Source organism: Pelophylax lessonae, assembly GCF_965119305.1.
Source record: "Pelophylax lessonae genome assembly, chromosome: 5".
Classification (NCBI taxonomy): Eukaryota; Metazoa; Chordata; class Amphibia; order Anura; family Ranidae; genus Pelophylax; species Pelophylax lessonae.
The window spans coordinates 451,833,983-451,860,078 of record NC_138772.1 but is presented as its reverse complement, the minus strand read 5'-3'; the positions used below and the strand labels follow the sequence as shown (position 1 = coordinate 451,860,078).

General features: G+C 44.4%; 1 protein-coding gene across 1 annotated transcript in view; it reads right to left on the bottom strand.

The window, feature by feature from the left end:
- The window catches only part of CRISPLD1 (cysteine rich secretory protein LCCL domain containing 1), a 139,475-nt gene that overhangs the window by 25,370 nt on the left and 88,009 nt on the right, over positions 1-26,096 (bottom strand). The window contains exons 7-11 of the mRNA XM_082259671.1: positions 25,513-25,573; positions 22,534-22,600; positions 20,167-20,297; positions 19,987-20,030; positions 19,826-19,898 (exon numbers count right to left, since the gene is read on the bottom strand). Of these exons, the coding sequence (XP_082115797.1) occupies positions 19,826-19,898; positions 19,987-20,030; positions 20,167-20,297; positions 22,534-22,600; positions 25,513-25,573 (376 nt within the window). The remainder of the gene's footprint in view (positions 1-19,825; positions 19,899-19,986; positions 20,031-20,166; positions 20,298-22,533; positions 22,601-25,512; positions 25,574-26,096) is intronic.

Genomic DNA, 26,096 nt, shown 5'->3' with positions numbered 1-26,096 from the left:
ATCCCCTGCAACAAAAATTTGATTTTTGGGGAAATACTCCCAATAGGAATATGTCTAAAGGGATGCAGACCCAGCGGATTTCGTCATTAGAGCTTTGCAGGTGCACAGCTGATTGATGAAACCACTCCCATTAAACTCACTTTCCCACATAGGCACAGAGGAACCCAGATGGATTTCTTTAGAATAACAAAAAGGTAGGAATCTGCAACAAAGTTTGTTATAATCCTTGCAATGTAGTTCACCCAGGGGAGGGAATGTTTTTTTCTCAACAAAAGTGGAGTTCCATTTTAAAATAGGTTTTACACATTGCCAATTTACTTCCTGCACAGATGTATTAACTTCCCTGGCGGTATGATTGTTTCCGATTTTAGGTGCTGAAAGCGGTACAATTATTTTGCATGTAATTCTTAAGAATGAGCAGCCCAAACCAACTATTTACATATGATTTTTTTTTACTGTGCGTTCTTCTTTATAACATCTTGGGTATGATAAAGTTTGAAACACAAAATCATAAATTATAATATAATAAAAAACTATAAATAAGTTAAAGTATGTATGTATACATACATATATACGGTGTATATATATATATATATATATATATATATATATATATACGCTGTATACATATACAGTATATATATATATATTTTTATAGTTTTTTATTATATTATAATTTAGGATTTTGTGTTTCAAACTTTTTATATTTGCATTGTATCAGTGTGTTTGGTGTATTTTACATTTGAATTTGCCGCCGGTTCCACCCCCCTGCGAACGTCACGTCGCAGGAGACGGAAGGCGGGGCACGGAGAGGATCAGGAGGAAGATCCACGGCCAGACACCGCCGGGATACATCGCTGGATCCCGGTGACAAGGTAAGTAACCCCGCTTTCAGGATCCAGCGATCTTCCTAGCGGTACCCTGAGTGTGGCTCGGGGTTACCGCTTTTGGCTCTGAAATTTAACCCCGAGCCACACTCGGGAATACCACTAGGAAGGTTAATATATATGACTACCTTGAGTGCATTTTCTATTTTTTCTTCCAAAAAAAGTTGGAGGACCCTTCCCTAAAGAAGTTTTTGCCCACCAAGGGAGGTTGCTTAACCCATACACTTGCTGAACCGCTCATTCTAGGTCGAATAAGCGTCGCCAAGGAAGATGGAGGTTTTTACTGAGGACTCCATTCAATTTACTTTTTACTTTAGGGTAGAGTGGAGAGGGATTAGAACCTCTGTCAATTTATATTGCTGCCTGTGCCCCTGTTAAGGAGACTCTCAATTTGGCCTGTTTACCATTATCATTAAAAGGAAAAGAAAATCCCAAATTGTGAGTTGTCCTCAAAAAAGTAATATAGAGGAAATCTTCCAGTTCTGGTGACCTTGGGGTCACCAAGGAATTCCCTTAATTTGCAGGGATTTCCTCTCACTTCCTGTTTGGCTATGGGACAGGAAGTGAAGGAAAATCCCCCCCCAATGGGACACAGATGGTAAAAACTATCTGACAGGGGTTATAACTCTCCCTTGCTCTATCCAAAATAAAAAAAAATAAAAAAAAGCTTTGCCTATAGTTCTACTTTTCCACTGCTTGCAGTTTGACCTCCTCAGCTGTGAACAGGGGCAGTGTAGATTCCCAGCCAAACATGTGCTATAATTTTACACCATGCCTACTTCCCCCACAATCCTTTGTATTGAAACAAGTTATGACACTACAGCACGTACTGTCAAATGTGTTTAGCTAGTGAACTATCAAAGGACAAGGAAGGAACAGGTGGGTATGCCTTCAGAAGAAAGGCTGTATGGTGCCAGAGTTTGCTGGAACAGGTAGGAGGGTAGGTATTATACATTGCAGACTGTGCTCAAGGGGTGGAGAAAAAAGGGACAATGTCTGTGTAAAGCCCACCAACATAGTTAGTGAGGTTGAAAAAAGACACCAGTCCATCCAGTTCAACCTATGATGTGTGTTTGCTGTTAACCGTACATTGAATACCCCTGTATGTTGTGGTCTTTAAGGTGCCCATCTAATAGTTTTTTGAAACTATCGATGCTCCCTGCTGATACAACTGTTTGCGGAAGAGAATTCCACATCCTTATGGCTGCAATTTATAATTGCTTGCCCAGTGTTCCTTCTGTGGTTGTCACTGTAAAATACTCAAAGCTTCCCATTGTACACCGGTTGAGCCTAGTGGCCAATTGCTTGCCCTAAACACTGCCCTAAACACTGTTACGTGACAGAAGGATAACATCTGCACTCCAACTGATACCCAGTATCGGCTCCGATTCCAGCCTGCACTGGGTATTCTGGTGGTGGGAGAGGGAACAGCAGCAGGCGAGCGCAGGACAGAGGAGTATATAGTGGTTGGGGGTGGAATTTACGCATACAGTGTCACTTTGCCCTAAATGTCTCATTAGGATGATAAAAAATTAACTTTTCATGACTAGTGTTGAGCGAACACGGACTGTATTATTCGTGTTCGTACCGAATAATTGGATTTTTTTTACCCGAACACGGACACGGACACTTTACTGTATGTTCGGGTAAAAATCCGTGTTCGGTCGTTTTATTTCCGGGTTTTGCATGCTTTGGCGCTCTTTTCATGGCGGGCTTTCAACAGCCAATCAACAATCGTTTAACTGGTGTGCCTTAAGCCATCCCAGCCATGCCTGCAAATGTCTTAGTAGCTGTGATTGGCCGTCTGAAGCATGTGACCAAGTCTTTATAAGTTCGAGGCAGCCGCCGCAGCAGCGTCATTCTGCTGCTTAGCTAAGGGACAGAGCACACATCAATGTGCTGGCTGCTGATTAGGGAAAGATAGGCAGGAAAAAACCATTTGTGTCCGGATAGAATTGAGGGACAGGTCGGAGTGTTTAGGCAGGGCGAGTTGTAGGCATTTTAGGGATAGAGTCTGCTGAATTATAGGGTCAGTGTCTTCTACAAACTACAATCGATATTGCTGTGTGGGGGGTGGGGTGAATCTGCACTCAATCCTGATCTACGATCTCTTCTCAATCCTGTTAGGGACAGAGTCTGCTGAATTTTAGGGAAACTGTGTTCTACAAACTACAATCGATATTGCTGTGTGGTGTGGGATTGGAGATAGGCAGGTGTCAGTGATCCACATCCATTTTTCTGTGTGTGAGCTGCAGTGAACACAATCTTTTTGGGCTGCAGTGAACACAATCTTTTTGGGCTGCAGTGAACACAATCTTTTTGGGCTGCAGTGAACACAATCTTTTTGGGCTGCAGTGAACACAATCTTTTTGGGGTGCAGTGAACAAAATCTTTTTGGGGTGCAGTGAACACAATCCTTTTTGGTGTGCAGTGAACACAATCTTTGTGGGGTGCAGTGAACAAAATCCTTTGTGGGGTGCAGTGAACACAATCTTTTTGGGGTGCAGTGAACAAAATCCTTTTTGGGGTGCAGTGAACAACATCCTTTTTGGGGTGCAGTGAACACAATCTTTTTGGGGTGCAGTGAACAAAATCCTTTGTGGGGTGCAGTGAACACAATCTTTTTGGGGTGCAGTGAACACAATCTTTTTGGGGTGGAGTGAACAACATCCTTTTTGGGGTGCAGTGAACAAAATCCTTTTTGGGGTGCAGTGAACACAATCTTTGTGGGGTGCAGTGAACACAATCTTTTTGGGGTGGAGTGAACAACATCCTTTTTGGGGTGCAGTGAACAACATCCTTTTTGGGGTGCAGTGAACACAATCTTTTTGGGGTGCAGTGAACACAATCTTTGTGGGGTACAGTGAACAGAATCTTTGTGGGGTGCAGTGAACACAATCTTTGGGGGGTACAGTGAACACAATCTTTTTGGGGTGCAGTGAACACAATCTTTGTGGGGTGCAGTGAACACAATCTTTTTGGGGTGGAGTGAACAACATCCTTTTTGGGGTGCAGTGATCAAAATCCTTTTTGGGGTGCAGTGATCAAAATCCTTTTTGGGGTGCAGTGAACAGAATCTTTTTGGGGTGCAGTGAACAAAATCCTTTGTGGGGTGCAGTGAACAGAATCTTTGTGGGGTGCAGTGAACACAATCTTTGGGGGGGTACAGTGAACACAATCTTTTTGGGGTGCAGTGAACACAATCTTTGTGGGGTACAGTGAACAGAATCTTTGTGGGGTGCAGTGAACACAATCTTTGGGGGGTACAGTGAACACAATCTTTTTGGGGTGCAGTGAACACAATCTTTGGGGGGTACAGTGAACACAATCTTTTTGGGGTGCAGTGAACACAATCTTTGTGGGGTGCAGTGAACACAATCTTTGGGGGGGTACAGTGAACACAATCTTTTTGGGGTGCAGTGAACAACATCCTTTTAGGGTGCAGTGAACACAATCTTTGTGGGGTGCAGTGAACAACATCCTTTTAGGGTGCAGTGAACACAATCTTTGTGGGGTACAGTGAACAGAATCTTTGTGGGGTGCAGTGAACACAATCTTTGGGGGGTACAGTGAACACAATCTTTGTGAGGTGCAGTGAACACAATCTTTGTGGGGTGCAGTGAACACAATCATTGTGGGGTGCAGTGAACTCAATCTTTGTGGGGTACAGTGAACACAATCTCATACTTCTGAAGATTTGAGGGTGCTGCCTGTTCCATACTCCCCCTACTCCTCATCTAGCCTTTTAGGGGTACAAACAATAGTAATTGGGGCCTAGTGTGGTTGTGTACGTGTGATATACATACACTTTTTTTGGATCATATTTTCTATTCCGCTATTTAATCAAAAACCTTTGGGGATCAGTTAAATTGGGGGATAGTCTGTGTTGGTACGTGTGAGAGAGATCCACCTTTCCAAGTTGTTGGGGTTCATCTCATACTTCTGAAGGTTTGAGGGTGCTGCCTGTTCCATACTCCCCCTACTCCTAGCCTTTTAGGGGTACAAACAATAGTAATTGGGGCCTAGTGTGGTTGTGTACGTGTGATATACATACACTTTTTTTGGATCATATTTTCTATTCCGCTATTTAATCAAAAACCTTTGGGGATCAGTTAAATTGGGGGATAGTCTGTGTTGGTACGTGTGAGAGAGATCCACCTTTCCAAGTTGTTGGGGTTCATCTCATACTTCTGAAGGTTTGAGGGTGCTGCCTGTTCCATACTCCCCCTACTCCTCATCTAGCCTTTTAGGGGTACAAACAATAGTAATTGGGGCCTAGTGTGGTTGTGTACGTGTGATATACATACACTTTTTTTGGATCATATTTTCTATTCCGCTATTTAATCAAAAACCTTTGGGGATCAGTTAAATTGGGGGATAGTCTGTGTTGGTACGTGTGAGAGAGATCCACCTTTCCAAGTTGTTGGGGTTCATCTCATACTTCTGAAGGTTTGAGGGTGCTGCCTGTTCCATACTCCCCCTACTCCTCATCTAGCCTTTTAGGGGTACAAACAATAGTAATTGGGGCCCAGTGTGGTTGTGTACGTGTGATATACATACACTTTTTTTGGATCATATTTTCTATTCCGCTATTTAATCAAAAACCTTTGGGGATCAGTTAAATTGGGGGATAGTCTGTGTTGGTACGTGTGAGAGAGATCCACCTTTCCAAGTTGTTGGGGTTCATCTCATACTTCTGAAGGTTTGAGGGTGCTGCCTGTTCCATACTCCCCCTACTCCTCATCTAGCCTTTTAGGGGTACAAACAATAGTAATTGGGGCCTAGTGTGGTTGTGTACGTGTGATATACATACACTTTTTTTGGATCATATTTTCTATTCCGCTATTTAATCAAAAACCTTTGGGGATCAGTTAAATTGGGGGATAGTCTGTGTTGGTACGTGTGAGAGAGATCCACCTTTCCAAGTTTTTGGGGTTCATCTCATACTTCTGAAGATTTGAGGGTGCTGCCTGTTCCATACCCCCCCTACTCCTCATCTAGCCTTTTAGGGGTACAAACACTAGTAATTGGGGCCTAGTGTGGTTGTGTACGTGTGATATACATACACTTTTTTTGGATCATATTTTCTATTCCGCTATTTAATCAAAAACCTTTGGGGATCAGTTAAATTGGGGGATAGTCTGTGTTGGTACGTGTGAGAGAGATCCACCTTTCCAAGTTGTTGGGGTTCATCTCATACTTCTGAAGGTTTGAGGGTGCTGCCTGTTCCATACTCCCCCTACTCCTCATCTAGCCTTTTAGGGGTACAAACAATAGTAATTGGGGCCCAGTGCGGTTGTGTACGTGTGATATACATACACTTTTTTTGGATCGTATTTTCTATTCCGCTATTTAATCAAAAACCTTTGGGGATCAGTTAAATTGGGGGATAGTCTGTGTTGGTACGTGTGAGAGAGATCCACCTTTCCAAGTTGTTGGGGTTCATCTCATACTTCTGAAGGTTTGAGGGTGCTGCCTGTTCCATACCCCCCCTACTCCTCATCTAGCCTTTTAGGGGTACAAACAATAGTAATTGGGGCCTAGTGTGGTTGTGTACGTGTGATATACATACACTTTTTTTGGATCATATTTTCTATTCCGCTATTTAATCAAAAACCTTTGGGGATCAGTTAAATTGGGGGATAGTCTGTGTTGGTACGTGTGAGAGAGATCCACCTTTCCAAGTTGTTGGGGTTCATCTCATACTTCTGAAGGTTTGAGGGTGCTGCCTGTTCCATACTCCCCCTACTCCTCATCTAGCCTTTTAGGGGTACAAACAATAGTAATTGGGGCCTAGTGTGGTTGTGTACGTGTGATATACATACACTTTTTTTGGATCATATTTTCTATTCCGCTATTTAATCAAAAACCTTTGGGGATCAGTTAAATTGGGGGATAGTCTGTGTTGGTACGTGTGAGAGAGATCCACCTTTCCAAGTTGTTGGGGTTCATCTCATACTTCTGAAGGTTTGAGGGTGCTGCCTGTTCCATACTCCCCCTACTCCTAGCCTTTTAGGGGTACAAACAATAGTAATTGGGGCCTAGTGTGGTTGTGTACGTGTGATATACATACACTTTTTTTGGATCATATTTTCTATTCCGCTATTTAATCAAAAACCTTTGGGGATCAGTTAAATTGGGGGATAGTCTGTGTTGGTACGTGTGAGAGAGATCCACCTTTCCAAGTTGTTGGGGTTCATCTCATACTTCTGAAGGTTTGAGGGTGCTGCCTGTTCCATACCCCCCCTACTCCTCATCTAGCCTTTTAGGGGTACAAACAATAGTAATTGGGGCCTAGTGTGGTTGTGTACGTGTGATATACATACACTTTTTTTGGATCATATTTTCTATTCCGCTATTTAATCAAAAACCTTTGGGGATCAGTTAAATTGGGGGATAGTCTGTGTTGGTACGTGTGAGAGAGATCCACCTTTCCAAGTTGTTGGGGTTCATCTCATACTTCTGAAGGTTTGAGGGTGCTGCCTGTTCCATACTCCCCCTACTCCTCATCTAGCCTTTTAGGGGTACAAACAATAGTAATTGGGGCCCAGTGTGGTTGTGTACGTGTGATATACATACACTTTTTTTGGATCATATTTTCTATTCCGCTATTTAATCAAAAACCTTTGGGGATCAGTTAAATTGGGGGATAGTCTGTGTTGGTACGTGTGAGAGAGATCCACCTTTCCAAGTTGTTGGGGTTCATCTCATACTTCTGAAGGTTTGAGGGTGCTGCCTGTTCCATACTCCCCCTACTCCTCATCTAGCCTTTTAGGGGTACAAACAATAGTAATTGGGGCCTAGTGTGGTTGTGTACGTGTGATATACATACACTTTTTTTGGATCATATTTTCTATTCCGCTATTTAATCAAAAACCTTTGGGGATCAGTTAAATTGGGGGATAGTCTGTGTTGGTACGTGTGAGAGAGATCCACCTTTCCAAGTTTTTGGGGTTCATCTCATACTTCTGAAGATTTGAGGGTGCTGCCTGTTCCATACCCCCCCTACTCCTCATCTAGCCTTTTAGGGGTACAAACAATAGTAATTGGGGCCTAGTGTGGTTGTGTACGTGTGATATACATACACTTTTTTTGGATCATATTTTCTATTCCGCTATTTAATCAAAAACCTTTGGGGATCAGTTAAATTGGGGGATAGTCTGTGTTGGTACGTGTGAGAGAGATCCACCTTTCCAAGTTGTTGGGGTTCATCTCATACTTCTGAAGGTTTGAGGGTGCTGCCTGTTCCATACTCCCCCTACTCCTCATCTAGCCTTTTAGGGGTACAAACAATAGTAATTGGGGCCCAGTGTGGTTGTGTACGTGTGATATACATACACTTTTTTTGGATCATATTTTCTATTCCGCTATTTAATCAAAAACCTTTGGGGATCAGTTAAATTGGGGGATAGTCTGTGTTGGTACGTGTGAGAGAGATCCACCTTTCCAAGTTGTTGGGGTTCATCTCATACTTCTGAAGGTTTGAGGGTGCTGCCTGTTCCATACCCCCCCTACTCCTCATCTAGCCTTTTAGGGGTACAAACAATAGTAATTGGGGCCTAGTGTGGTTGTGTACGTGTGATATACATACACTTTTTTTGGATCATATTTTCTATTCCGCTATTTAATCAAAAACCTTTGGGGATCAGTTAAATTGGGGGATAGTCTGTGTTGGTACGTGTGAGAGAGATCCACCTTTCCAAGTTTTTGGGGTTCATCTCATACTTCTGAAGATTTGAGGGTGCTGCCTGTTCCATACTCCTCCTCCTACTGCTCAACCATCCTTTTAGGGGTACAAACAATAGTAGTTGGGGCCTAGTGTGGTGGTGTACGTGCGAGATACATACACTTTCTTTTTGATCATATTTTCTATTCCGCTATTCAATTAAAACCTTTGGGGATCAATTCAATTGCGAGATAGTCTGTGTCGGTACGTGTGAGATCCACCTTTCCAAGTTGTTGGGGTTCATCTCATACTTCTGAAGATTTGAGGGTGCTGTCTGTTCCATACTCCTGCTCCTACTGCTCAACCATCCTTTTAGGGGTACAAACAATAGTAATTGGGGCCTAGTGTGGTTGTGTACGTGCAAGATACATACACTTTTTTTGATCATATTTCCTATTCCGCTATTCAATAAAAACCTTTGAGGATCAATTGAATTGCGGGATAGTCTGTGTCGGTACGTGTGAGATCCACCTTTCCAAGTTTTTGGGGTTCATCTCATACTTCTGAAGATTTGAGGGTGCTGCCTGTTCCATACTCCTCCTCCTACTCCTCATCCATCCTTTTAGGGGTACAAACAATAGTAATTGGGGCCTAGTGTGGTTGTGTACGTGCGAGATACATACACTTTTTTTGATCATATTTCCTATTCCGCTATTCAATAAAAACCTTTGAGGATCAATTGAATTGCGGGATAGTCTGTGTCGGTACGTGTGAGATCCACCTTTCCAAGTTTTTGGGGTTCATCTCATACTTCTGAAGATTTGAGGGTGCTGTCTGTTCCATACTCCTCCTACTCCTCATCCATCCTTTTAGGGGTAGAAACAATAGTAATTGGGGCCTAGTGTGGTTTTGTACGTGCGAGATACATACACTTTTTTGGATCATATTTCCTATTCCGCTATTCAATAAAAACCTTTCTAGGGCAAGATCTTAAATTACAGAAATATGAGGAGACCGTCAAATAAGGGCCGTGGCCTGGGTCGTGGTGCTGCTGGTAGAGCTCCTGTTGCAAGGAGAGGACGTGGTCGATCTGTGCCAGCTACACGCACAAGTGAAACACCTTCCTCAAGTGTGAGTAGGCGACAGAACCTGCATCAGTATTTGGTAGGGCATCAAACGCCCCTAGAAGTGATGAGGCCAGAACAAGTTGAGGCGATAGTAGATTGGTTTGCTGCTGACAGTGCCTCCAGTTCCTTCACATTGTCTCCCACCCAGTCTACTGCAGAAAGGTCAGAGTTGGCACCTGCAGCCAATGTCCAACCGTCTTTCACCTCACCCCCTTGCAAATCAGGCCAGCAGTCTGAGCCCCAAGCCATACAGCAGTCTCTTATTCTTTTTGAGGACTCTGTCAGCAGGGTTTCCCAGGGCCATCCACCTAGCCCTGCCCCAGAAGTGGAAGAGATTGAGTGCAGCGATGCCCAACCACTTATTTCTCAAGATGAGTACATGCAAGGATCATCGCAGCACGTCTCCGATGATGACGAAACGCAGGTGCCAACTGCTGCGGCGTTCAGCATTGTGGAGACCGACAAGGAGGGCAGGGGTGAAGACTGGGTGGAAGATGATGTGGAGGACGATGAGGTCCTCGACCCCACATGGAATGAACGTCATGCAGGTGACCTGAGTAGTTTGGAGGAAGAGGCGGTGGTCGCACAGAGCCACCAGCACAGCAGAAGAGGGAGCAGGGTGCAGAAGCGGAGCGGCCGTGCCCTAGACACTACGCCCGCTACTGCCCAACGCAGCAAGGGAACGAGCGCACCAAAGTCAGCTCAAAGGAGTTCTCTAGCGTGGAAGTTCTTTAGAAAATGTGCTGATGACAGGACACGAGTGGTTTGCACCCTGTGCAATCAGAGCTTGAAGCGAGGCATAAACCTTCTCAACCTGAGCACAACCTGCATGATCAGGCATCTAAGTGCAAAGCACGAGCTGCAGTGGAGTACACACCTTCAAAACCAAGAAACGTCTCTGGCTCATCCTGCTTCCTCTTCTGCTGCAGTCTCGGCCGCTCCAGCCACATCTGTAGTGATACCGGCACCTGCCACCCCGCAAACAGACGATCTGTCAGCAACACCACCACCTGGGTCACCAACAACCATCTCCACAATGTCCCGTGGAAGCGTTCAGCTTTCCATCTCCCAAACACTTGAGAGGAAGAGGAAGTACCCCCCTACCCACCCGCGATCCCTGGCCCTGAATGCCAGCATTTCAAAATTATTGGCCTTTGAAATGCTGTCATTCCGTCTGGTGGAGACGCACAGTTTTAAAAACCTTATGTCGGTGGCTGTCCCACAGTACGTCGTGCCCAGCCGCCACTACTTTTCCAGGCAAGCCATCCCTTCCCTGCACAACCAAGTGGGGGAAAATATCAGGTGTGCACTGCGCAACGCCATCTGTGCCAAGGTCCACCTAACTACGGATACGTGGACCAGTAAGCACGGTCAGGGGCGTTATATCTCCCTAACGGCACACTGGGTAAATGCAGTGGCGGATGGGCCTGAGGCGGATAGCAATTTGGCGCATGTCCTTCCACCACCGAGGATTGCAGGGCGCTTCAGTTTGCCTCCTGTTCCTAACTCCTCCTACTCCGCTTCCTCATCCTCTACCGCCTCCTCATCCGGACAGCGTAACACCTTCACCACCAACTTCAGCACGGCCAGGGGTAAACGACAGCAGGCAGTTTTACAACTTGCCTGTTTGGGGGACAAACCACACACCGCGCAGGAGTTGTGGAGGAGCATGGAACAGCAGACAAATGAGTGGTTGCTGCCAGCGAGCCTCAAGCCCGGCCTGGTGGTGTGCGATAACGGGCGAAATCTTATAGCAGCTCTGGGCCTAGCCGGTTTGACGCACATCCCTTGCCTGGCGCATGTGCTGAATTTGGTGGTGCAGAGGTTCCTTAAAAACTACCCCGATATGTCAGAGCTGCTGCAGAAAGTGCGGGCCGTTTGTGCGCACTTTCGGCGTTCTCACCCTGCTGCTGCTCGCCTGGCAGCGCTGCAGCGTAACTTCGGCCTTCCCGCTCACCGCCTCATATGTGACGTGCCCACAAGGTGGAACTCCACCTTGCACATGCTGGAAAGACTGTGCGAGCAGCAGCAGGCCATAGTGGAGTTTCAGCTGCAGCACGCACGCGTGAGTCGCTCTGCGGAACAGCACCACTTCACCACCAATAACTGGGCCTCCATGCGAGACCTGTGTGCCTTGTTGCGCTGTTTTGAGTACTCCACCAACATGGCCAGTGGCAATGACGCCGTTCTCAGCTTAACTATCCCACTTCTATGCCTCCTTGAAAAAACAATTCGGGCGATGATGGAAGAGGATGTGGCACAGGATGAGGAGGAGGAGGAGGATGAAGAGGTAACATTTCCAAGGCTTTCAGGGCAGTCATTCGCAAGGGGCTCCGAGGGTGGGTTCCTGCACACGCAAACGCCAGGGACGCAATTGTCCAGCAGGGGCACAGTTCTGGAGGATGAGGAGGATGAGGAGGAGGAGGAGCTGGAGGAGGAGATGGAACCATGTTCACAGCAGGGTGGCACCCAGGCCAGCTCATGGCCATCACTGGTGCGTGGCTGGGGGGATACAGAGGACACGGACGATACACCTCCCACAGAGGACAGCCTTTCGTTGCCTCTGGGCAGCCTGGCACACATGAGCGATTACATGCTGCAGTGTCTCCACAACGACCGCCGAGTTGCCCACATTCTAACTTGTGCTGATTACTGGGTGGCCACGCTGCTGGATCCCCGTTACAAGGACAACGTACCGTCCTTAATTCACTCACTGGAGCGCGATCGCAAGATGCGCGAGTACAAGCGCACGCTGGTAGACGCCATGCTGCTGGCATTCCCATCTGACAGCGGGGCCACAGTGGAAGCACAAGGCAGAGGAGGAGGAGGAGGAGGTCGCCAACGCAACCAGGGCACCGCCAGCACCTCAGAAGGCAGGGTTAGCATGGCCGAAATGTGGAAAAGCTTTGTCAGCACGCCACAACAAACAGCAGCACCAGCAGCTCAGATGGAACGTCTTAGCAGGAGGCAGCATTTTACCAACATGGTGGAGCAGTATGTGTGCACACGCCTACATGTAGTGAATGACGGGTCTGCCCCCTTCAACTTCTGGGTCTCCAAATTGGGCACATGGCCTGAGCTTGCCCTTTACGCCTTGGAGGTGCTGGCGTGCCCTGCAGCCAGTGTATTATCTGAACGGGTATTTAGCACGGCTGGGGGCGTTATAACAGACAAGCGCAGCCGCCTGTCCAGAGACAATGTGGACAAGCTCACGTTCATTAAAATGAACCAGGCATGGATCCCACGGGACTTTTCCGTACCTTATGCAGAATAGCAATGGATACCGACCTTACCCACCCATTGTTCCATTTTTGCTCTTTCTCACTCTTTTGGGGTGTACCCTCATTTAAAATTTTTGAAAAGAAGCAGTGTTGGCTACCTCGTCCTCCTCCTCAGGGCCAGATTAATGTAGGGGCTATTGGAGCTGCAGCTCCAGGCCCCTACCTTTTATATAGGCCCCGGGTTGGCCATATTCACTGTTACCGCTCTTCTGTCACTTGTAAACACAGAAGTCTGGCTTCTATGCTCGCTTCCCCAGGCAGCACCCTCAGAACCTCCCCACACAGCGTGAAGGCCGGACAAGGAGGGACAGTTGGCGATGCATGGATGTGTTTATGGGCTTCAGAGACAGCATCCCATGTTGAATTAGGCATGCATGGCTGCACCCTTCCTCCTCTGGGTGCATGGCAAGGCACGGCCCTTAAGGCCCTTCAAAATCCTCAGCACCAAGCCCATGATGCTGTTAATCCGGCCCTGGTCCTCCTCCACCGCCGCTTCCACCTACACCGCCCATAGGTGTGCGCAGCCTATTGCATTAAGGTGTGCACCCCAAAGTTGAAATACACATGCATGTGTTTGCCAGCAGGGAGAGTAATGTATCGGGGCCATGTACCTGTAGGCAAGGAGAAATAGAGCAGAGCAGGTCCCAGGGAGATCTTTCCCATCTCCTCACTGGCAATGCTATGTGCCCTAGGTGATTAGGGTGTGCCCAGGCACACCCAGCACACCCTGTGCGCACGCCTATGTCACCGCCACATCCACCACCACCTCAACCTCCCTCCTACTCCATATGGGCCTCGTCCTTCAGAGATGAAGAAGAACATTGTTTTATTTTTCTGTTTTTTTTTGTTGTTTTAAGTTATTTCCCTATCCACATTTGTTTGCAGAGCACTTGCCATGCTCTTAATTACGTTTTGCTGCCATTTGCAGCACTCTAGCCCTTTCCTTTGGTGTTTTAGAGCCATTTTAGTGCCTTAAAGTTCGGGTCCCCATTGACTTCAATGGGGTTCGGTGTCCGGGAAAAGTTCGGTAAAAGTCCGGGACACGGACCCGGACTTTTTTTTAAAGTTCGGCCGAACCCGTCGAACACGGACATCTAGGTGTCCGCTCAACCCTATTCATGACAAATGAGACACTTGGCCAGCTTTTTGATAACCGTTATTAACAGAGAACTATAGGCTCTTTTCTTTCCTCTGTCTACACATACCTTTTCCACTACAATGTCTCAGAAAGATTTATATATGATGTGATAATTATCCCTTTAAATGTTTCTCTATCCATTTTTACCATACCCATATAGCAGGGGCGTAACTACAGGGGTTGCAATCGCTACCGGGCCCCATGGTCCAGGGGGCCTGTGCGGCTCCCCTGTACACCTGGATAGGAGGGGCGGTGGGGGCAGCATGTAGAGAAATCACTGTCCTCCTTTTTCCTCTTGTAGCTGCAGGAGGAAAATTAGGAGATTGGTTCCTCTGTATGCTGCCCCCGCCTCCTATCCAGTTCCTATCTAGTTCACTTGTGTTCTGCTGTCCTCCCCCCCCCTCCCCCCGTGCACCCTCTCCTCTCCTGCTGGCTGCTGCAGGGGATGTGTCACAATAGAGAACCAGGAAGGGGTCGGTAAAAATGTAATTTTACAGCTCCTTCCTTTTCTGAATGGACAGAGTCATAGTCAGTGACGTTGTGTAAAAAAATAAAATAAAATTATAAAATATAATACAATTAAAATACCAAAAAAATAAAAACTACTGACACCAGTGGGTGAACTTCAAGGATCGCAAAGGTCACACTTGTGACGGGGCCCTGGCATTCCACCACTGTGGGGAGGCCCCAAGATGGCAGGAGGGGGGCCCACTGCAAAACTTGTATAAGGGTCCCGCTGTGGGACCATAATAAAGGGCCCCACAATGAGAGTAGAGGGCCCCAGAATCAGTGGGAAGAGCCCCAGGCTTGAAGGGAAGGGCCCCGGGCCAGGGGTCCGGAGGGGCCCTTCATGGTTTCTTGCACCGGGGCCCTGAAGGTTCTAGTTACGCCTCTGCCATATAGAATATGTGTACCTCAAATGCATACTTTACTCCTATAAAGTCTCTTGCACGTGTACATACATAGAAAATGTGTATATAAGAAAGCTTTTGAAAACTTTCAGTAAATTTAGATCTGACTGTCACATTAAACAAGCTGTTAGAAGACTTCCAGAAAGCTTTATGCACTACTTAATACTTGTTGAAAGTCTGCTGAATCCTCCTAGCAGATTGTTAAAAGTGATCGTCGCCAATCCACATGTGTCCAACATCCCCAAGCTAAAAGTAAATGCTTTGTAAAAGCTTGCTGTACACAATGGTCTTATGCAGGCAGAGGCCATACATAACTAAGATATGAATTTGGGGCCCCCCACATATAACTGGTTGTATATCTCTGCTCATCGGTCCAACACCAGGAACTGCTAATAATAAAATTATTAATTATGGTGACAATGGCCCATCACTGTCTGGAACAAAATAAAAGCACCTAGGAGGTGGCAGAAGCTGTCTTTTACAGTAACGGTGAAGGAGAGACAGTCCATAGCTTCAGATGATGCAGGAGAAAAGAGCCCACACGTAATCTGGTGAAAATATAATATGGTGTGACTTCAGTGCTCAAAACTTCCCACCACCAAGCATTATCTGCCTCTCACCTCAATGCTTATCAAATCAGATTCTCAGGGAACACAGTTCCAAACATTCAGTCAGCAGGCAATGCAAACCAATCTTCACAGCAGAACATTTAACTGCTTTAGACGATAACTCCGGAATACCTCCCACGATATATGAAAAAAAACAAAGGGATCTAGTGCTCTCTGTATATCGCTAGTTTAATTGTAGTCAAAAGAATTGCACTTGCATTGTATCCGTTGTTAAAAAGCATTGGTTTTGCAGAGCGTGCTGTGTTACTTCCTGGTTGCTAGAGATGGCCGTGGATCACATGACCTTCCCCCGTACGCGTCACGTCCGGGTGACTCACTTTTCCCAACTGCATATATCGGAAGATCTTCCAATGTATGCAGTTCCAATATTTGACTCTGTTTATTGGGTCTTTTACATTTATCATTTTGAGAAATCGGTTTCCAATTTTTGAGTGATTTATATAGGACTGCGCTGCACTATTGCTTATTATGTATGTTAAAGGTGTTTAGATTGCCCTTCAGCACTGAATCTTTCTTATATTTAAAATTTTACAGTAACGGGGCAAAAGAGATGTACAGGAGACACAACTTTACAAAAACCCCAAACTTGCATATGAGATTTTTAATCCCTAGATTTGCTTTATGTTGTCCAGGTCTCCAGTTTAATAGTTTTTAGGCAGTGACAGGTGTACCTTTAGAATAAAATATTTTTCAGCCTTCATAATCTAAAATTTTCACAGCTGAAGTAAAGTAATTTTCAGGTAACACTCCAGCTGTCACAGAAAAACATGTCATTTTATGGAAGAATCTATTCATCAACAGCTGCAGTTATATGTGTTGTAAGGTCTATGTCCCATCCTTCCTTCAATCAGCACTGATCATTTTCCTTTTGGAATGACTAATGACGTCATTCAGTAATTATATTTCAAAATTAGCACTAACACCCTTCTCATAAGTCTTGCTTGAATTTACTGGAATTGACATGAAGACATAGTTTTCTTCTCTGTAAGCTACACCTAAAGGTTAGAACCAGGGTAATGCTGTCTATTCTAAAGAGCAAGAATGCACCAGATCATCATATGAGAAAAATGCCATCCAAGGCTCCATGTACACGGGATGTTGTTAAAAGTCCCTTTGAATGCTGGAATTTTTAGGACGTTTAAAACGTCCGTTGGGTCGCGTTTGCACCCGCGTTTAGCGGGCGTTTGCGTTTACAACCGTTCCTAGAGGTCAAAAAAATCATTCCCCTTTAAAATGGAAAAACGCGAGCGCTAAACGCGGGTCATGCGTTCGGTCGCGTTTTTGCGTTTGAAACGCCGGGAAACACACGTTCGAACGCAAATAATTGCTTTCCAAAAACGTCCCTGAACTCAACTGCCTGCAAATGACTGTAAACAACCCTGTGTACATGGACACATAAGATAACATGGAGGTGGGTTCAGGGGCTTCTGAAAAAAACACCCAGCTGCTCCTAAACGGCCATTTACAACGTCCCGTGTACATGGAGCCTAAAGAATGATGTAAAACATTTTAAAAAGAAATCATCAAATATTACCTTTGCTTTCTGGATGGAAGGGGGGTGGTGGTGAACCAAATACCATAAAGTACATGCAACAATTAGAAGCACAATCTACTTATACCCAAGTGCCTTTTATTGAGTTAGAATGATAAGACAACAGTATAGCCCATGAAACATGGAGCCATACGAATGGAAGCTGAATGAGAGTAATTTAAATTGCCTGGAAAATGAGTATGGCTAAAATAAAATTTTCAACCACAAACTTGTGACAGTGCTGACGCCCTTGCTCAGCATCAGCAACGACACTCTCTTGGGCTCGCCAGGTCACAGTCCTATACTTCAACAACAATGTATGCAGCTGCTACTTAATATCATATGTCCACGTTCCTCATGGAGCCAGTAAAATGGTACAGCCAGCAAAAGCTGCTGGGATTTGGTATGCCAGTGTTGCAGTGTACAGAAAAATGGTGGCTGTTCTGAGTATTGAGAATAAAGGATTTACATTTCTGAAATCTGGTGGGCTAAGAATAACTGGGCTGTCTAGTTCCCAAACTAAAACATGGGAACCCTAATTTACTTAGGTCACCCCAGAACTTAGCACTTGGCTGAAAAAAAATTCCAACCCAACTGATTGTAAGTTCCTCTGAGAACTACCTACTGCTGCAGAACAAAAATAATCCGTGGCCATGGCCTGGTCCATAAACTTCATGGCAATCTCAGACTACAATATGCAGTGGAAAAAAGCCCACTAGCATGGAAGAAAATTTCAGTAGACAGATATTTATTGTGAAAGCAGCATTATGAATGTTTTCCATGCATACCAATTAACCCACTTGTGAAATTCAAGCAAGTATATCTACATGCATCTCAAGTCAATTGGATATTAGTAAATGTGCTACTTATTTGGCCTGCCTAAAAGAAAAGTATGGGGTTTCCACAAAAAAAAAAAAATGTATACCCTGCCAGGTGGATGCAGCATTGGTCAGATGCTACATGTGTCCCCTGCTGGCTCTGCACTGAGAACTGAGCGATCAAACACCACTGATCACTGCGTTCTCCCCTCTGTTCTGAGCAAAGATGGAAGACTATCAGTCACTGGTTCTCTACTCTGCCCCTGCAGCGCTCACTGGGCTGTGGAAGGGGTTGAGTAGGCTTGCTCAGTTTCCCAGTGGCTGGGTGAGCCAGCTGCCAGTCTAGGCACCTGGGTGAATCTTCACTGTAACTTCAGGATCAATCCAGCACCTGGACCAGCTGAGTGACGTCACCTGACTTTTATAATAGCCAACATTCTTTTGCACCCAGTCGCTGCTTCTGCCAGTGCCTCTGAGCATGTTGTAGGTAGGGGAGTAGGGTGGGAGGAATCGGCGACTGGAAATAATGGGCACAGCTTGTGCTACACTAGAAGCAGTGAGCCACATTAGCGGAGAATCAGGAGCACACACAAGACGCAAATTAAGGGTGAAAACGACAGTGGGAGACGTTTAGAAGACAAACAAACACAGAGCTACGGTATAGTATCATGTTAACCTTGCTGATCAAAGAGCTTTAGGTCTGTCTTAGCAGGAGGCATGGCAGACCACTTGAGACAGACCAATGCTCTCACACAGAGTAGTAGTCTCTTTCTGCAGCATGGTGAGGGACAGACTGATTTACTATAGCTGGGGCTGCTTTAAAACTAAACCAACGAGATTGTGTTCATTTTCCCTTTCATTGCACCTAGAATGTATTGAGAACATTTAGGGCTCATATACACTGGCAACAACCCTTGCCAACACTCTGAAAATCAATCTGTAGTTGAGTGGTTTTTCACAGGGTTGACAGGCAGCTGGAGGTCATTATAGCACCTCTTCACCACCTGTTTTAACCCTGAAAAGCCTACACCTTCCCACCACACTGCAAGGTTGCAGGGCAGTCATGATGTGACCCCGTTCACTTAAATGGTTTACATTTGGTGACAGGGGGTATGGCTTCTGTATACAGCTTCTGTATTTGATTAGGTGGGCAGTCAGGGGTGGTAAAAGCGTGGCTCAACCACCTTTTTTACTGGCCCTTGGCCACATGTCTGAATGAGCCCTAAAAATAAGATCTCAGTTTGGGTTTAAAAGTGGTTCTAAAGCCTTAGAATTTTTTTACCTTAATGCATTCTATGCATTAAGGTAACAAACCTTCCGCATTTGTCCCCCCAGCCCCTGCTTATACTTACCTAAGCCCGATCAAAGTCCAGCAGCCTGTGCACAAGAGCAACGGCTCTCTTGGCTCTGTCCCTCCTCACTCACTGGATAGATTTATAGCAGCGGGAGCTGCTGTCAATCAGACTCAGTAACAAGGGAGCCAGGGAGCGGGGGGTGGGGGGAGGGAGGGGAACCAAGCCGCTCTGTCTGAGTCATTGGACGCAGACAAGACGGCACAGGAGCAAGCTCTTGTAAGTGCCCCCATAGGAAGCAGTGGCTTCCAATGAGTGTACCCACCAAAGACGAGGAGCCAGGGGCGCCAGTGGGAGATCCCAGAAGAGGATCAGGGCTGTTCTGTGCAAAACCATTGTACGAAGCAGGTAAATATAGCATTTTTGGTATTTTAAAGGAAAAAAAAAAGAATCTTTAATGTTTCTTAAAAGGTAAAGAGTACAAGGCAGAGTTTTCTATTACTGTAATAATGTAATGTATTAGTGTACTAACAAGTTAAGCTCACCTGGGACAATGTGATGCTGGAGCCTGAAAAGGGCACATTTGTTCTACGGTTGTTTCACACGTCACAGCCTGAACTAGAAAACACATGATTAGAAGTAACTATGTAGCTTACACATATTACACAGCGTACAGAACAAGGTTTAAAAAAGATAAAATACTCACAGGCTACTTTGGAAATTGTGAATGAGTTTGCAGACTGATATTTGCTGTTGGATAAAAAAAAAAAAAAAAAGTTAATTGTTTATATGAATAAATTGTAGCATATGTTGTCACATGCACCGTTGTCATCTATCCTGGTATTATATGTGTTGTTGAAGTAGAGGAGTGTCTGACATTGCTTACCCAATAGACTGAATCCCATTTCTATAGGATTTGATGAAATAATTTCTTCTTCCTTGTCTTGTGACATCCACCCATCCTCCATCATTGTCTATTATACCAGCATGTATGGCTGCTCTGCAAATACTTGATTGCTGCAATAGAAAAAGTCTCACTATATTTACCAATGCCACAAACTAACATTTCACTATTATCATAGATCACTATTATTTTAATGGCCCCTTAAGTCAGCACGGACACATTCCTGACACGTCACGATATACAGTAACTGTACCATTTTTTAGAAAAGCTCAATTTTGTATCATTAAAGAGCAGTCATTGAGCTCTAGTTATAGGCTGTGCTGGTCTGCTGCAGGTAAGAGGAAGCAATTCCTCAGTCTCCTCTCCCCACTAATCAGACTGCAACAATTTTAGCTTTGGAACAAGTCACAGGGTGGCAGCTGCAGCATGGGGGTGATGTATATCAGACACAATGTATGTCAGCTGCATAGGCACCAGGATTTATATGGTTATATCATCTCTGAGTCAGGCTGTAGATGCTAATTTCTGAACAAACATGGCCTGGTCCTTCTGGAGAGAGAAGCCGATGAGGGCATTGTCAGAGGAAGTACCGTGCCCTCTTGGAGAGTTAATTCGTACCTGTAAGGCCCCTTTCACACCAGCAGACTGATCAGTTATGCCTATCCATTTTTCAGGGGGACCTGATCGGACCACCCATTGTTCTCTATGGGGCGGCAGATGTCAGCCCACCAGTATCCGATCCGCCAAAAACAGACTGCTGGGGATACGTTCGTCATCTGTCTGGTTGATCAGATGACAATCGGAAGGAAACAGACATGCAGGCCAATTCCACCTGACCGCCCTATAGAGAGCAGCGGGCTGATTCTGTCTGCTCCGGCACAGAACTGTTATCCGCCTGCACAGCGGGGATCAATGGAGAGATCCCCAGCTGAGCAGGTGGATCTAATTGGATGGGTTCCCCCCCGTGTGAAAGGGGCCTAGGTCTTATGCCAGCCAGCCAAATTTCAATCCACATATGAGCAGGGAGATTCTACAGACATGACGATCTACCGATTGATGCCTCTACAACTGCACTGACGAATGTTCCCTGCTCAATCAGCGCTACTGGCTGTAGCCTGCAGTGCTGATTAGTGTATTGTGTCAGCAGGGAAGTCTTCCTGCTGTCAGAATACAATATCTCAGAAGGGAGGAATCACTTGATTCCCCATCCACCTCAAATCTGTGGATGGGAGAATCTAGTCATGCGCTGGTTGAACAAAAAACAAAATATGACTCGTCTATGGCCACACTCGCACATAAAGGGGAATTTATCAAAACTAGAGCAGACAGAATATGGAGTAGCTGTGCATGACAGCCAATCAGCTTTAATCTTTAATTTTCAAAGCCTAACTGAACGAGATGATGAAAAAACGGATTGGTTGCCATCCACAGCTGCTCCAAATTCAGTTTTTTATAATTTGCCTCCATAATTTAGCATGCATGCACTTTACGTGTATCAATACTTCTGATGGTAGGCCCACTTCATTATTATTTAAATAGTGCAAATATTAGTTTCGTTTTTTTATTTTTTGCTATGCAGTTAAAAACAACTCTTTACAGTGATGGCTTTACATGTATACAAAGGCAAAGCTGTGCATATCACTTATAACATGCATTGTCAGTTTTACAAATGATTTAATCAGTTAAAGTAATTATTGATAGGTAATACAAATACCACCTGACATCGGAACAGGAGGTGGGAGAAAATCTTCCCAAAGGGACACCTGTTCCAAAGACAAGATTATCCCTCATACAGGTGGCTGAGCCCTGATTTTATTGCCCCTGGTTGCTCACCTAAATGTATTGTTACAGCCTGACAGGGTTGCACACATACTTTGCGACTGCTGCATTTTATACTCAGGCTGCAGAATCTGACAGGCAGCACCTCCTGTCAAACCTGCCCATTGAGTTTAAATGCTCGGCTCATGGTTGCAGTGCGATTTTTTTTTTTACTACCAAATCTCCCTTGGTATTCAAGGAAAAAAATAAATAAATAAAATGTTGCTATACTGCCCCCTGCAAAGCGATCCACTGTGGTTTGCTATTCGGAAGGCAGTATGCATTCGTACCTGTCTGAAAGAAGCCTCTTTTGTGTTTTCAATAGAGGAAGTGCATGGAAATTTCCCCAAACAGGATACAGACAACAAAACAAAAAACTGACCGGTTTTAAATGCTACCTATTCTATCCAAAAAAATGTGACTATAAATGCACTTTAGTACAAGAGTCAAAGTAAACTGTACTGTTAAATTCTCTGTTTTTCTTTCAGACAGAAGTATTGTTTCTGTATTGTAGTATGAAGACCTACTTACCATCTCATAATGCACACTTCCTATTACTTTAGCCGTGTTCTCCAAACAGCCAGCTGAACATTCATATCTGTGAATTCAAACAACATAACGTAGCTTATCATCACTTCTGTAACATCACATTGTGCAGCAGTGTATTCGCACAATATACAGTGCTGACATTTTGAATTATTGACCATATTAAGTATTAGGCTGCTTGGTTCAAGTCCTACTCTAAACCTAGGTGCAAACTAGACCGTAATGGTGATCATCAATTTTGCATTTGCGTACATTTCAGCCAACGGACTGTTATCCGCAGTGAAAAAGAGCCACAAGCATGAGAGCTCCTTGCTATAATCATTTTAGCCTAAATAGCCTGCAACATCAATGGAAGGGATCAAGAGGGGGTTGGCCCACCCAAATGTAAAGGTCTTACCAAAACGCCAGTTCTTCTATTTCTGAGAGGAGGTGAAGAATTGGAGGGTTTACAGTTTGTTAACTCCATATTCTAAGTAAATTTCAATGAAAAAAAATCCGGAGAGTATTGAAAAGTAAAAACCTTCCAAAAGGGTTTCCCCATTTAGTGCTGGCTCTCCTTTACACTAAAGAAACCTACTCAGGGGTTAAAGTAGAACTAAACACAACACTTTTTTTAAGGGAAGCTTATAACCTCTGTTGTTATTTTTTTTTTTTTTTTGTTTTGGAATCTGTGTCACATTGGCTACATTTCAGATCAATTTCTGTCCCATAGCCAAACAGGAAGTGAGAGGAAATCCCTCCTACGTGAGGGAATCCTTGGTTTTTGCCAGGGTCACCAGAACTAGTGTCCCTATTGGAACAATTCCTCTTTATACTTGTTCTAGAGACATCCCAAATTGTGGTATTTTCTTTTACTTTCGATGATAATGGTAAGCATGACAAATTGAGAGGGTGAATCTCTCCAATGGGAGCACAGACAGCAATAAAAGCATGCCAGGTATTCTAATCCTTCTTCACTCCATCCATAACTAAAAGAAAACAATTGCCTTTCGTTATACTTTAAGTTGGTTGTGCATTTCAGTCTGCAGAAACATGCTAAATAAAAGAAATGTATGGGAATTTTTTAATGTAACTAGAACATGGGATTCCTTGAGATTCCCTCAGTTTGATTGGTTAAGGCCCCTTTCATATGGGGTGGATCCATTTTCACAGACTCCGCTTACTCAGCAGGGACCAATCCCTTGATCCCCGCTGAGTAGGCGGATGACAGGTTTGTTTCCGATTACTGTGCAGAGACGGACGTGTCAGAGTCCCGCTCTCCTCTATGGGGAGATCAGATGAAAACAGACAGCCTGTCCATTTTCATTTGATCCCATCTAATTCGACCTGCTGGACGGATGGTGAACGTATCGCCATCCGTCTGTTTTCAGTGGATCTTGTCGGATCGGATGCTAGGCTGGTTTCAGCGGACACGTCTCCGCTGACATCCGCCTCCACAAACATAGAGTAGAATGGGTGGCCCGATCAGGTCAGCCTGAAAAACAGACAGGCGGATCTGATCGGTCCGATCATGTGAAAGGGGCCTAATGGTAAAGGCACTAATGATAAACATGGTAACAGGCCTTGTTAAAGTGTTTCCTATTATTAAAGTGGTAGTAAACCACTAAAAAAAAAAAACCTGCAAGACAATAGCATAATGTGCTAGTAGGCATTGCATTCTACAGGCCTTGTTGAAAAGAAAACATTATATGTGGCAAGAAGGAAACTACACACATTGAATGCAGCACATCATGGTCTTTTAATGCAACATGTGCTGCTCATAGTAGCATTACTGCACTTTAATAAACCAAGAACTTCATCTCCAATATATTCAGTCAAAGAATGGAATCCTGGTCAGGACACTATCTGCATGAAGATCGCATGTTTTCCTTGTGCCTACATAGGTTTCCTTTGGGTGCTCCAGCTTCCTCCCACACTCAAAAGACATTCTGCTAGGTCAATTGGCTACTGTCTAAACTGGCCCTAGTATATATATATGTGTGTGTGCGCGTGTGTGTGTGTGTGTATTTGAGATAATGACCCTACAGTGTAAGCTCCTTTAGGGCAGGGACTGATTTAAATGTACAACATGTAAAGTATTGTGTAACATTTTCAGTGCTATATAAATGCCTACAATAAATAAATAAAAATAAATAGCCTGTGCCTCAATGTGAACCCTGGATTTAAAAAATAAACTATTAATAAACAATGTATTACATGCTGTTCATACTCAGTCACTATGAGATTTGTTTTCTGCATTCTGCAAAAAACCTGGTTGATCCTGCTGCTATTTATCGTCCATGTCTCCAATTCAGCCAGGGATTTTGCAGCTGTGGTGGTAACTCTGCACATGCTCAGTTTTCAGAGAGTTTCTATGCTGAGCATTTCCTCTCCATCAGATCTGAGCAGCCCATGTGACTATAGAGTCACACATGTGGGCGTATACACTGTGGTAAGGGACAGCCCACGACCTTCCTCCATTCCCACATCTGACTAAACACAATGGGGGGTGGGGTATTACATCTAGATTAATGGAGGCTTCACCCCCCTCTTATTCTAAGACGTAGGCTGGAGGGGCGTGACACAGCCTGCGAATGACAGAAATCTGCCCACACCATGGTGTTGTTAACTTCAAACATATATTTGTATAACGGATTAAAACAGTTTATTGATATTTATTTTTACTCTGTATTCTGTGACCAGCAGAAGAAAAGCTCCTGGGGAAGAAGGCTGGGAAAGATCTGTGTCATGTGACAGCTGTATATTGATTAGGAAAAGGTACTTAGAATTAAACATAAAGTTTATGTATGTGGTTGATGGCACTGCATTTATTTTAATAAAAAAAAAAAAAATCAATTTATTAAATGGTACAATAAAAAAAATAAGTCAAATGAAAAACTCATCAACATTAAGAATATTCGTGTGCCAGAATATATTTGCAAGGGTAGATCTTGTCCAATAAATAGATTTCTAGTAGCCGATTACCTGTTGCACGTTGTCCCTTTACACTGGTCCCTCAGTCGTACATCACAAGATACGATTTGAGCTGTAAATTCCAAGCAAAATATTATTCACATGTACCTAACATGCATCAAAATAATGGGCACCTAAAATGGAACTTTTTTTTTTACATTTTTCACAGAATAGAAAAGGAGCTAGACCCTTTGTCAGGTTTTCATTGCCATTTCTGTCCCCGTTGGTGATATTTAGTCTCACTTCCTCCGATAGCAACTATGAACAGGAAGTGAGGAGAATATCCCTAACAAGGGCAAACCAAGCAATAAAGAAACTGACCAACATTCTAACCTTTTGGCATGAAAAAAGAAAAGGTGCTTCCATTTTAGATCTTTTAATTTCCCTATTTCAGCGATTCCTTTTAATTCATTTCATTTTGATTTACTATCAATGTAAACATTTTACAAGCAGTGTTGCAAATTCCTGGTTCATTTGAAGCCTTACTCTCTAGGTAAAAAATAAATAAAAATAAATCACACTTCTCTAGGGCACTGTCCCCTACAGATTCACAAATTTGAAGTCCAGCACTGGTCAGGTTTAGAGGTAAATATTGT